At 45.5% G+C, this 13,161-nt stretch overlaps 1 protein-coding gene across 1 annotated transcript in view; it reads right to left on the reverse strand.

Moving 5' to 3' along the window:
- LOC135515718 (ankyrin repeat and sterile alpha motif domain-containing protein 1B-like) overlaps positions 1–13,161 on the reverse strand; it is a 358,368-nt gene that overhangs the window by 283,168 nt on the left and 62,039 nt on the right. The window contains 1 exon segment of the mRNA XM_064939410.1: positions 11,101–11,257. Within this exon segment, the coding sequence (XP_064795482.1) occupies positions 11,101–11,257 (157 nt within the window).

A 13,161-nucleotide genomic window follows, 5' to 3' on the forward strand; every position in this document is an offset into this window, starting at 1 on the left:
GATGTCCCCGTCGATGAACTCCCAGTGGAGTTTTATAAAAAAATTCTGGTGAATAATTGGACTGGACTTCTTTTGCGTGTTGCGTGAATGCGGCGGGGTAGGAGAGTTGCCGATGAGCTGTCGTCGGGCGGCTCTGACTCTCCTGCCTAAAAAAGGGGGCTTGCATGAACTTAAGAACAGGAGGCCTGAGGCATTGCTCTGTGCGGACTACAAAATATTTGCCAAGGTCCACTCTAACAGACTGAAGTCCCATCTGGACTCTATAGGACACAGGGACCAAACATATTGTGTACCGGGAGGCTCGTTCACGGACAACTTGTTCTTAATCAGGGACATGTTGGACTTGTCGAGAGATTCTAATGTGAACTTTTGACTGGTCTGAAGATGTTGTATGCTGGGGCGTCATGTATGGTCAAGTTGGGAGGGGGGCTCAGGAGGCCAGTCTGGGTGAGACCAGGCATTAGACAAGGATGCCCTCTATCGGGGCAGTTATATACGCGGATGACGTTTCTGTGATGGTCAGGATATGCAGGCACTAGAGACTAGTCTGAAAGTGCACGAGGGAGCTTTGTCAGCTAATGTAAACTGGGGCAAGAGCAAAGCTCTGTTATGTGGGGCATGGGGGGATAAGGCCCCTCTGCTTGTACATGACCGTCCGCATTTCCACCAGGACAGGGCCTGGTGGAAATGGAGAGCAGGGTGGCTTCTTTCAGACTAAAGGCGGTGCAGAGACTGCTGTACCAAACTGATGTCGGCTGGAGGGAACCAGCATGCGCGCTGCTGAGGAGAGCTGGCGGATTAGGGTTGGACCGGCAGCTGTTCCTCATGAAGCTGGAGAGGCTGAGTACAGCAGGTCTCTCAGACTTTTACTCTGCCGTGCTGAGGGCCTGGCAGCTGCTGAGGCCCACACGAGAAAGGGGTGTGGAGCCTGGGCTGTGGGTGTGGGAGGAGACTATCTTCCACAACACAGACATCCCTTTGAGATCAGTTCAGTCAGCCGCCCTGCAGAGGCAACTGATGGCAGCAGGTTTACTAAGGCTGGGTGACCTGCGACTGCTGGGAGAGAAGGGGTGAAAAACCCCAGAAGTCCTGGCACAGCAAACAGGAATAACGTCTCTTAGGCTGCTGGAGAGATTCCTGGAAGAGGTCCAGGAGGCACTGTCTTAGCCGGTAAGGGGGGTGTTTGAGCGGCAAAAGGGGGAGGGGCCACCAATGTTTCTGCTACTGCAGGTGACGGCAGAGACTTGAGACTGGCAAGAGGGTCTGGAGGACTTGTTAGATTTTAACACTCCGAGCCTGGGGGAGTTTGAAGGGGTGGGAGGTAACGCCCTCTACAACCTCTGCATTAAGATAAAGAGCATTAGAAGCCTAACAGGAGTGAAGGCACATCAGTGGCAGGGGGTATGTGGGGAGGAGAGTATTGTGGGTTTTAGATGGAGGGGGCTCTACAAACCCCCAGTACTAAAGAGGTCAGGAAGGTTCTACGTGGAGCCCTGGCCACTAACAGCTGGTTGGCCCGGGTTGAACCGGGAGTCGGTCAGTGTCCTTTCTGTGTTATGAGAGAAACTGTGATTCATGTGTTTTCTGTGTGCCAGGTTAATGCCATTAATGTCTCTGTTGGAATGTCTGTGTGAGAGGTTGGAGGTGTGTTTTACTGTTGGGATGTTTATAATGGGTACAGGTATTCAAATAAGGAGAAGGCCAAATGTGTGTTGTTGAATTTTCTGTTTGCTCAAGCAAAGTTGGCTAACAAGGAGGAACAGGGTCAAAGGAGGGGGGATAACAGACCCTTTACTAATATTTAATGGGATGGTCTCTGCGCACCTTAGGGTGGAATTTGAGTTGTATAAAATTATAAAGTGTGGAGATGTTCCAGGAGATATGGTGTGTCGGGGGGGGCTGTCTGTATAGCTGGGGAAGATGTTCCAGGAGATATGGTGTGTCGTGGGGGGCTGTCTGTATAGCAGGGGAAGATATTTCAGGAGATATGTTGTGTCGTGGGGGCTGTCTGTATAGCTGGGGAAGATGTTCCAGGAGATATGTTGTGTCGTGGGGGGCTGTCTGTATAGCAGGGGAAGATGTTTCAGGAGATATGGTGTGTTGGGGGGCTGTCTGTATAGCTGGGGAAGATGTTCCAGGAGATATGTTGTGTCGTGGGGGGCTGTCTGTATAGCAGGGGAAGATGTTTCTGGAGATATGGTTTGTTGGGGGGATGTCTGTATAGCAGGGGAAGATGTTCCAGGAGATATGGTGTGTCGTGGGGGGCTGTCTGTATAGCAGGGGAAGATGTTTCAGGAGATATGTTGTGTTGTGGGGGGGATGTCTGTATAGCAGGGGAAGATGTTTCGGGAGATATGTTGTGTCGTGGGGGGCTGTCTGTATAGCAGGGGAAGATGTTCCAGGAGATATGGTGTGTCGTGGGGGGCTGTCTGTATAGCAGGGGAAGATGTTTCGGAGATATGTTGTGTCGTGGGGGCTGTCTGTATAGCAGGGGAAGATGTTTCTGGAGATATGGTTTGTTGGGGGGGATGTCTGTATAGCAGGGGAAGATGTTTCAGGAGATATGTTGTGTTGTGGGGGGATGTCTGTATAGCAGGGGAAGATGTTTCGGGAGATATGTTGTGTCATGGGGGGCTGTCTGTATAGCAGGGGAAGATGTTTCAGGAGATATGTTGTGTCGTGGGGGGCTGTCTGTATAGCAGGGGAAGATGTTTCTGGAGATATGGTTTGTCATGGGGGGTGTCTGTATAGCAGGGGAAGATGTTCCAGGAGATATGGTGTGTCGTGGGGGGGGGGCTGTCTGTATAGCAGGGGAAGATGTTTCGGAGATATGTTGTGTCGTGGGGGGATGTCTGTATAGCAGGGGAAGATGTTTCGGGAGATATGGTGTGTCGTGGGGGGCTGTCTGTATAGCAGGGGAAGATGTTTCGGAGATATGTTGTGTCGTGGGGGCTGTCTGTATAGCAGGGGAAGATGTTTCTGGAGATATGGTTTGTCATGGGGGGGGATGTCTGTATAGCAGGGGAAGATGTTCCAGGAGATATGGTGTGTCGTGGGGGGCTGTCTGTATAGCAGGGGAAGATGTTTCGGGAGATATGTTGTGTCGTGGGGGGCTGTCTGTATAGCAGGGGAAGATGTTTCGGAGATATGTTGTGTCATGGGGGGCTGTCTGTATAGCAGGGGAAGATGTTTCAGGAGATATGGTGTGTCATGGGGGGCTGTCTGTATAGCAGGGGAAGATGTTTCAGGAGATATGGTGTGTTGGGGGGCTGTCTGTATAGCTGGGGAAGATGTTCCAGGAGATATGGTGTGTTGGGGGGCCTGTCTGTATAGCTGGGGAAGATGTTTCAGGAGATATGGTGTGTGGGGTGTGCTGTCTGTATAGCAGGGGAAGATGTTCCAGGAGATATGGTGTGTCATATGGGGGGGCTGTCTGTATAGCTGGGGAAGATGTTCCAGGAGATATGGTGTGTTGGGGGGGGGGGTGTCTGTATAGCTGGGGAAGATGTTTCAGGAGATATGGTGTGTGGGGTGTGCTGTCTGTATAGCAGGGGAAGATGTTCCAGGAGATATGGTGTGTTGGGGGGATGTCTGTATAGCTGGGGAAGATGTTTCAGGAGATATGGTGTGTTGGGGGGCTGTCTGTATAGCAGGGGAAGATGTTCCAGGAGATATGGTGTGTTGGGGGGCTGTCTGTATAGCAGGGGAAGATGTTCCAGGAGATATGGTGTGTTGGGGGGATGTCTGTATAGCAGGGGAAGATGTTCCAGGAGATATGGTGTGTTGGGGGGCTGTCTGTATAGCAGGGGAAGATGTTCCAGGAGATATGGTGTGTTGGGGGGCTGTCTGTATAGCAGGGGAAGATGTTTCAGGAGATATGGTGTGTTGGGGGGCTGTCTGTATAGCAGGGGAAGATGTTCCAGGAGATATGGTGTGTTGGGGGGCTGTCTGTATAGCAGGGGAAGATGTTTCAGGAGATATGGTGTGTTGGGGGGATGTCTGTATAGCAGGGGAAGATGTTCAGGAGATATGGTGTGTTGGGGGGCTGTCTGTATAGCAGGGGAAGATGTTCCAGGAGATATGGTGTGTTGGGGGGCTGTCTGTATAGCAGGGGAAGATGTTCCAGGAGATATGGTGTGTTGGGGGGATGTCTGTATAGCAGGGGAAGATGTTCCAGGAGATATGGTGTGTTGGGGGGCTGTCTGTATAGCAGGGGAAGATGTTCCAGGAGATATGGTGTGTTGGGGGGCTGTCTGTATAGCAGGGGAAGATGTTCCAGGAGATATGGTGTGTTGGGGGGCTGTCTGTATAGCAGGGGAAGATGTTCCAGGAGATATGGTGTGTTGCGGGGGATGTCTGTATAGCAGGGGAAGATGTTCCAGGAGATATGGTGTGTTGGGGGGCTGTCTGTATAGCAGGGGAAGATGTTCCAGGAGATATGGTGTGTTGGGGGGCTGTCTGTATAGCAGGGGAAGATGTTCCAGGAGATATGTTGTGTTAGGGGGCTGTCTGTATAGCAGGGGAAGATGTTCCAGGAGATATAGTGTGTTGGGGGGTTGTCTGTATAGCAGGGGAAGATGTTTTGTATATACGGTTGTAGATGTGGTGAGGTTTTGGTTATTGTGATGTGTGGTGTTGTTTTGTATCGTGGGGTAGAGGGCAAGGTGAGTATAGTACATGTATGCAGTACAGGATATACTTGAGGAACCAGGACTGAGGGTGAGAACCCCTGTGCACCCAGGAAGAGGAACCAGGACTGAGGGTGAGAAACCCTGTGCACCCAGGAAGAGGAACCAGGACTGAGGGTGAGAAACCCTGTGCACCCAGGAAGAGGAACCAGGACTGAGGGTGAGAACCCCTGTGCACCCAGGAAGAGGAACCAGGACTGAGGGTGAGAACCCCTGTGCACCCAGGAAGAGGAACCAGGACTGAGGGTGAGAACCCCTGTGCACCCAGGAAGAGGAACCAGGACTGAGGGTGAGAACCCCTGTGCACCCAGGAAGAGGAACCAGGACTGAGGCTGAGAACCCCTGTGGTAGAAGAGGGTGTTGTTTTCCCACAAGAGGCACTTCACATGAAAGAGGTTCCATTGATTTTCTGCCGGCAGAACCATGTCCAATGCATGCAGAGATTGGCCAATTCAATGGTTACGGCTCACTGACTCATAAACACACACACACTCACACACACGCAGGTATACACAGACACCTGCATATTGAAACATAATTTATAGTTATACATTACAAACAATAACTCAAATGAAACAAGCATTTATAAATTGACACACAACTCTCTCCTGTTTATGCCACATAAGCATAGCATAAAGAGCTCTGTTTGTGCATGAATTTGTGTACCGTGTGTGTGGGGGTATGTGTGTGTGTGTTCAGTGTACCCAGTAGTAAACAGTGGGCTTTGCCTGCTTTACAACCATCCCATAACCTCCCATACTCTCCAATAACCTCCCACTAATAGAACTGACACAGCTTCTAGCCTGTTAACCATCTCTTTCTTTCTACCTCCATCCTTCTGTCTCCCTTTCTGTCCTCTACCTTTCTCATTCTGTCAAGAATGTTTCTTCTTTCTCTCTCTACCTCCCTCCTCTATACTTCCCTCTACCTCCCTCCTCTATACCTTCCTCTACCTCCCTCCTCTATACCTTCCTCTACCTCTCTCCTCTATACCTTCCTCTCACCTTCCTCTACCTCTCCGCCGCCCTCCTCTACACCGCACTCCTCTACACCGCGCTCCTCTCCATTCCTCCTCTATACCTCTACTTCACTCCTCCTCTACCTCTCCTCCTCCTCAGTTATTGCATCCTCCAATACAACTGTAGTAAACACCAGCATGACAATATACCAGCATGACAATACATCAGCATGACAATACACCCCCCCCCCCCTCCCTCGACACGAGTAATGGTGTGTGTGGCCACTGTAACATAATTCAGGTGGGGTAATGTGTAGAGACTGGCACAGCACTGTAAGTCTTGATGATGAGTGTGTTGTTTAGTGGATACTATATCTTGATGACTAGTGTAATATATACAGGGTGTTATTTTGTGGATAATATATCTTAGTGACTAGTGTATCTAATATATACAGGGTGTTTAGTGGATACTACATCTTGTTGACTAGTGTAATTTATACAGGGTGCTGTTTCTGGTGCAGGCAGTGTATTGCCAAGATAAATCATAGCCACACACACACACACACACACACACACACACACACACACACACACACACACACACACACACACACACACACACACACACACACACACACACACACACACACACACACACACACACACACACACACAAACAATATTGTGTAAATAATCTGTGACTTACATACAGTTGAAGTCAGAAGTTTACATACACCTTAGCCAAATACATTTAAAACTCAGTTTTTCACAATTCCTGACATTCAATCATAGTAAAAATTCCCTGTCTTAGGTCAGTTAGGATCACTATATTTTAACAATGTGAAATGTCAGAATAATAGAAGAGAGAATTATTTCTTTCAGCTTTTATTTCTTTCATCACATTCCTAGTGGGTCAGAAGTTTACATACACTCAATTCGCATTTGGTAGCATTGCCTTTAAATTGTTTAACTTGGGTCAAACGTTTCAAACGTTTTGTCCCATTCCTCCTGACAGAGCTGGTGTAACTGAGTCAGGTTTGTAGGCCTCCTTGCTCGCACACGCTATTTCAGTTCTGCCCACAAATGTTCTATAGGACTGAGGTCAGGGCTTTGTGATGGCCACTCTAATACCTTGACTTCGTTGCCATTTTGATACAACTTTGGAAGTATGTTTGGGGTCATTGTCCATTTGGAAGACCCATTTGACTTCCTAACTGATGTCTTGAGATGTTGCTTCAATATATCCACATAATTTTCTATCATCATGTAGCCATCTAGTTTGCACCAGTCCCTCGTGGAGCAAAGTACCCCCACAACAGGATGCTGCCACCCCCGGGCTTCACGGTTGGGATGGTGTTTTTCAGCTTGCAAGCCTCCCCCGTTTTCCTCCAAACATACGATGGTCCTTATATGATGGTCCTTAAGCAGGTAGAGCCAAACAGCTCTATTTTTGACCATCAGACCAGAGGACATTTCTCCAAAAACGATGATCTTTGTCCCCATGTGCAGTTGCAAACCGTAGTCTGGCTTTTTTATGGCAGTTTTGGAGCAGTGGCTTCTTCCTTGCTGAGCGGCCTTTCAGGTTGTCGATATAGGACTCGTTTTACTGTGGATATAGATACTTTTGTACCTGTTTCCTCCAGCATCTTCACAGGGTCCTTTGCTGTTGTTCTGGGATTGATTTGCACTTTTCGCACCAAAGTACGTTCCTCTCTAGGAGACAGAACGCGTCTCCTTCCTGAGCGGTATGACGGCTGCGTGGTCCCATGGTGTTTATACTTGCGTACTATTGTTTGTACAGATGAACGTGGTACCTTCAGGTGTTTGGAAATTGCTCCAATGGATGGACCAGACTTGGAGGTCTACAATTTCTGAGGTCTTCATCCACAGGTGTCAAGCATCCACAGGTACACCTCCAATTGACTCTAATTATGTCAACTGGCCTATCAGAAGCTTCTAAAGTCATGACATTTTCTGTAATTTTCCAAGCTGTTTAAAGGCATAGTCAACTTAGTGTATATAAACTTCTGACCCACTGGAATTGTGATATATTGAATTATAAGTGAAATAATCTCTGTAAACAATTTTTGGAAGATTACTTGTGTCATACACAAAGTAGATTCCTAACCAACTTGCCAAAACTATAGTTTGTTAACAAGAAATTTGTGGAGTGGTTGAAACATTAGTTTTAATGACTCCAACCTAAGTGTATGTAAACTTCCGACTCCAACTGTAGCCAAAGACAAATATACACACACACACACACACACACACACACACACACACACACACACACACACACACACACAATATGTCTGCTCCAAGACATAACCCTATTTTCAGCTTCACTCTACGATCAACTTCTTGTCCTGGCTCATCGGCATGCATCACTCTGTGAGCGTCTAGATTGCCTAGCATCTTGTTTTCTCCTTCACAAAAACAAAACACCCATAAGTCGTGACATCATTAATATGCTGCCTAGCTGCTGTGAAGGCAAGCTTGTTTTTGGATGACAGGGTACAGTATAGTGTAGAAAATAGTGTGAAGTACAGTTTAGTGTAGAACAGAATAGTCTGTAGTACAGAAGTGTAGAACAGAGTAGTGTGTAGTACAGAATAGTTTGTAATAAAGTATTGTGTCGAACAGAACAGTGTGTAGAACAGAATTTGTAATATAGAAGTGTCGAACAGAACCTTGTGATGTACAGAATAGAGTAGAACATAAATGTGTGTAGAACAGAGCAGTGTGTAGTACAGAATAGTGTGTAGTACAGAATAGTTTGTAATACAGTATAGTGTAGAACAGGACAGTGTGTAGTACAGTATAATGTATAACGGAATAGGGTGTAGTACAGAAAAGTGTGTAGTACAGAATAGTGTGTAGTACAGAACAGTGTGTAGTACAGAACAGTGTGTAGTACAGAACAGTGTGTAGTACAGAACAGTGTGTAGTACAGAACAGTGTGTAGTACAGAACAGTGTGTAGTACAGAATAGTTTGTAGTACAGAATAGTAGGTAGTACAGAATAGTGTGTAGTACAGAACAGTGTGTAGTACAGAATAGTGTGTAGTACAGAATAGTGTGTAGTACAGAACAGTGTGTAGTACAGAACAGTGTGTAGTACAGAATAGTGTGTAGTACAGAACAGTGTGTAGTACAGAATAGTTTGTAGTACAGAATAGTAGGTAGTACAGAATAGTGCATTAAACAACAGTGTGTAGTAGAGGTCAACTGATTAATCGGAATGGCCGATTATTTAGGGCCGATTTCAAGTTTTCATGACAATCGGAAATCTGTATTTTTGGACACCGATTTGGCCGATTTAAATTATTAATATTTTTTTTACACCTTTATTTAATCTTTATTTAACTAGGCAAGTCAGTTAAGAACACATTACTAGTTCATCTAACGTGTCCTGCGTTGCATATAATCGATGAGGTGCATATCGTTGCTCCAACGTGTACCTAACCATAAACATCAATGCCTTTCTTAAAATCAATACACAGAAGTATATATTTTTAAACATGCATATTTAGCTAAAAGAAATCCAGGTTAGCAAGGCAATATTAACCAGGTGAAATTGTGTCACTTCTCTTGCGTTCATTGCACGCAGAGTCAGGGTATATGCAACTGTTTGGGAAGCCTAATTTGCCAGAATTTTACGTAATTATGACATAACATTGAAGGTTGTGCAATGTAACAGGAATATTAAGACTAATGCCACCCGTTCCGTATTTCACTGAAAAAGGAAACGTCTTGTTTTCGAGATGATAGTTTCCGGATTTGGCCACATTAATGACCTAAGGCTCGTATTTCTGTGTGTTATTATGTTATAACTAAGTCTATGATTTGATAGAGCAGTCTGACTGAGCGATGGTAGGCACCAGCAGGCTCGTAAGCATTCATTCAAACAGCACTTTCGTGCGTTTGCCAGCAGCTGTTTATGACTTCAAGCTTATCAACTCCCGAGATTAGGCTGGTGTAACCGATGTGAAATGGCTAGCTAGTTAGCGGGGTGCACGCTAATTACGTTTCAAACGTCACTCGCTCTGAGATTTGGAGTAGTTATTCCCCTTGCTCTGCAAGGTCCACGACTTTTGTGGAGAGATGGGTAACGCTGCTTCGAGGGTAGCTGCTGTCGATGTGTTCCTGGTTCGAGCACAGGTAGGAGCGAGGAGAGGGACGGAAGCTATACTGTTACACTGGCAATACTGAAGTGCCTATAAGAACATCCAATAGTCAAAGGTTAATGAAATACAAATGGTATAGAGGGAAATAGTCCTATAATTCCTAGAATAACTACAACCTAAAACTTCTTACCTGGGAATATAAAGAATATTGAAGACTCGTGATAAAAGGAACCACCAGCTTTCATATGTTCTCGTGTTCTGAGCAAGGAATTTAAACGTTAACTTTCCTACATGGCACATATTGCACTTTTACTTTCTTCTCCAACACTTTGTTTTTGCATTATTTAAACCAAATTGAACATGTTTCATTATTTATTTGAGGCCAAATTTATTTAATTGATGTATTATATTAAGTTAAAATAAGTGTTCATTCAGTATTGTTGTAATTGTCATTATTACAAATACATTTTTATTTTATTTTTAAATCGTCCGATTAATCGGTATTGGCTTTTTTTTTGGTCCTCCAATAAAATCGATATCGGTATCGCTGTTGAAAAATCATAATCTGTCGACCTCTAGTGTGTAGTATGGAATAGTGTGTAGTACAGAATAGTGTGTAGTACAGAATAGTGTGTAGTACAGAATAGTGTGTAGTACAGAATTGTGTATAGAACAGAAGTGTAGTACAGAATAGTGTGTAGTACAGAATAGTGTGTAGTACAGAATTGTGTATAGAACAGAAGTGTACTACAGAATAGTGTGTAGAACAGAATAGTGTACTACAGAATAGTGTGTAGGGCAGAATAGTGTGTAGTACAGAATAGTGTGTAGTACAGAATAGTGTATAGTACAGAATAGTGTGTAGTACAGAACTATTGTGTAGAACAGAACAGTGTGTAGTACAGAACAGTGTAGAACAGAACAGTGTGTAGTACAGTATAGTGTAGAACAGAACAGAACAGTGTGCAGTACAGTATAGTGTAGAACAGAACAGTGTGTAGTACAGTATAGTGTAGAACAGAACAGTGTGTAGTACAGTATAGTGTAGAACAGAACAGTGTGTAGTACAGTATAGTGTAGAACAGAACAGTGTGTAGTACAGTATAGTGTAGAACAGAACAGTGTGTGTACAGTATAGTGTAGAACAGAACAGTATGTAGTACAGTATAGTGTGGAACAGAACAGTGTGTAGTACAGTATAGTGTAGAACAGAACAGTGTGTAGTACAGTAGAGTGTAGAACAGAACAGTGTGTAGTACAGTATAGTGTAGAACAGAACAGTGTGTAGTACAGTATAGTGTAGAACAGAACAGTGTGTTGTCACCTGCTGGTTGACGCGGCAGTGTGAGGGCCCGTGGTGGACGAGGATACGGACGATGTCTACGTCCCCACGCCAGGCGGCCAGGTGCAAGGGGAAGCAGCCCTTACTGTCAGCCACATTGGTGGAGGCTTCAAACTGGAGCAACTTCAACACCACGTCCCTGAGGAGGGGGAGGAGGGAGGAGGAGGATGGGGGAGGATGGCGGAAGGGGAGAGAGAGAGGAGTAAGTAAGGGGAGTGAGAGAGTGCGAGGGAGATAGAGGGAAGAGATGGAATAGAGAGAGAGGGGGAAAGATGGGTAGAGAAAGGCAAGAAACCGTAAGAGAGAGAGAAAGAAGAAGAGAGGGAAGAGAAACAGAAAGAGAGCGAGAAAGAAAGAAAATAATCAACAGAGTGAGAAGGGGGGAAGAGAAAGAAAAGCATAAGTACTTTACTTGCCCCGAATCATAATGCCAGCTGCATAACCATGGCTGATTGAATGTTTATATGTGTGTGGATTAAAATCATCAATAGCATTAGCTGGACTGAAATGAACTCTTCACATTGAAACATTTCAGTTTGTTGCTTCACCTTTTAGAACGCCACGTGCACATTGAGTGTGTCCCTAATGGCCCCCTATTCCCTATATAGTGCACTACTACAGTATATAGGGAATAGGGTGCAATTTAGGATGCATCCATTGTCAAAACTCAACGGTCTAAAAGTGTACAGTTAAATGGTTAGTTCCCTCCTTGTTCCCCCCTCATCTAAAGTTCTAAATCACTTCTCTAAGTGTGTGTTGGTGACCTTGTTTTTCACTTGGAGCCTGTACTTTTCACTCTCTCTCCTTTGCTCTCTCTCCCTTTATCTCTCTCTCCTTCTCTCCCTTTATCTCTCTCTCCTTCTCTCCCTGCTTCGCTCGCTCTCCATCTCTCCCTTTATCAATCTCTCCTTCTCTCCCTGCTTCGCTCTCTCTCCATCTCTCCCTGCTTCATTCTCTCTCCTTCTCTCCCTGCTTTGCTCTCTCTCCTTCTCTCCCTGCTTCGCTCTCTCCTTCTCTCCCTGCTTCGTTCTCTCTCCTTCTCTCCCTGCTTCACTCTCTCTCCTTCTCTCCCTGCTTCACTCTCTCTCCTTCTCTCCCTGCTTCGCTCTCTCTCCTTCTCTAACTGCGTCGCTCTCTCTCCTTCTCTCCCTGCTTCGCTCTCTCTCCTTCTCTCCCTGCTTCGTTCTCTCTCCTTCTCTCCCTGCTTCGCTCTCTCTCCTTCTCTAACTGCTTCGCTCTCTCTCCTTCTCTCCCTGCTTCGCTCTCTCTCCTTCTCTCCCCTTCGCCCTCCCTCCCCCCTTCGCCCTCCCTCTCCCCCTCCTCTTATTGCAGCTGTTCTAAAGAAGGAAATCCACATTATTGCCTCCGAAGCCCAGCGTTAATCCGACAGTTTGGCTGAGCAGGGCGAGCCGTCAGACTCATCTTAATCCAACAGTGGGAAAAAGGGGGTTGTGTGTGTGTGAGAATGGAGAAAGGGGCTGGTGTGTGTATGTGTTTGTATGTAAGAGCTTTTTCAAACTTATGGGAGATTCACAGTATATATTGTTTCTGTTTTCTCTAAATCAGCTTTGTTGTACAATTAAAGGTCTATACACCACATTTCAAACAGTCAGCAATGATCTAATGAATTCAGGACTTGACCAGACTAAATATAAACCTTCCACAATTGTAAGAGACACTAATAATGTAATTATTTTAATAAAATAGTTGAACATGCTTTTTTGCAATTCAACTGATCTGGCTTTCAAGTGTTGGTGTGGATGTGTGAATGGGAAGGTTAACAGTCACAACAGAAGAGAAGGAGACGAGACCAAGAAGACTACATGACAACGAGCAGATAAAAACAAATGACTTGATTCTTGTGATACAGGCATTTGGAATATCGCTGAAAAACATACATTTAAATTAATCTAATTCATTTGATATATCGCACAGCCCTAGTGTGTGTGTGTCTGGAAAAGGCAATCACATTGCATTACACTCACAAGCATGCAAGCACACGGACAAACACTTCCTCACCCCCACCAGCCACCTCTCCACATA

This window comes from Oncorhynchus masou, chromosome 27 (genome assembly GCF_036934945.1).
Source record: "Oncorhynchus masou masou isolate Uvic2021 chromosome 27, UVic_Omas_1.1, whole genome shotgun sequence".
NCBI classification, from domain to species: domain Eukaryota; kingdom Metazoa; phylum Chordata; class Actinopteri; order Salmoniformes; family Salmonidae; genus Oncorhynchus; species Oncorhynchus masou.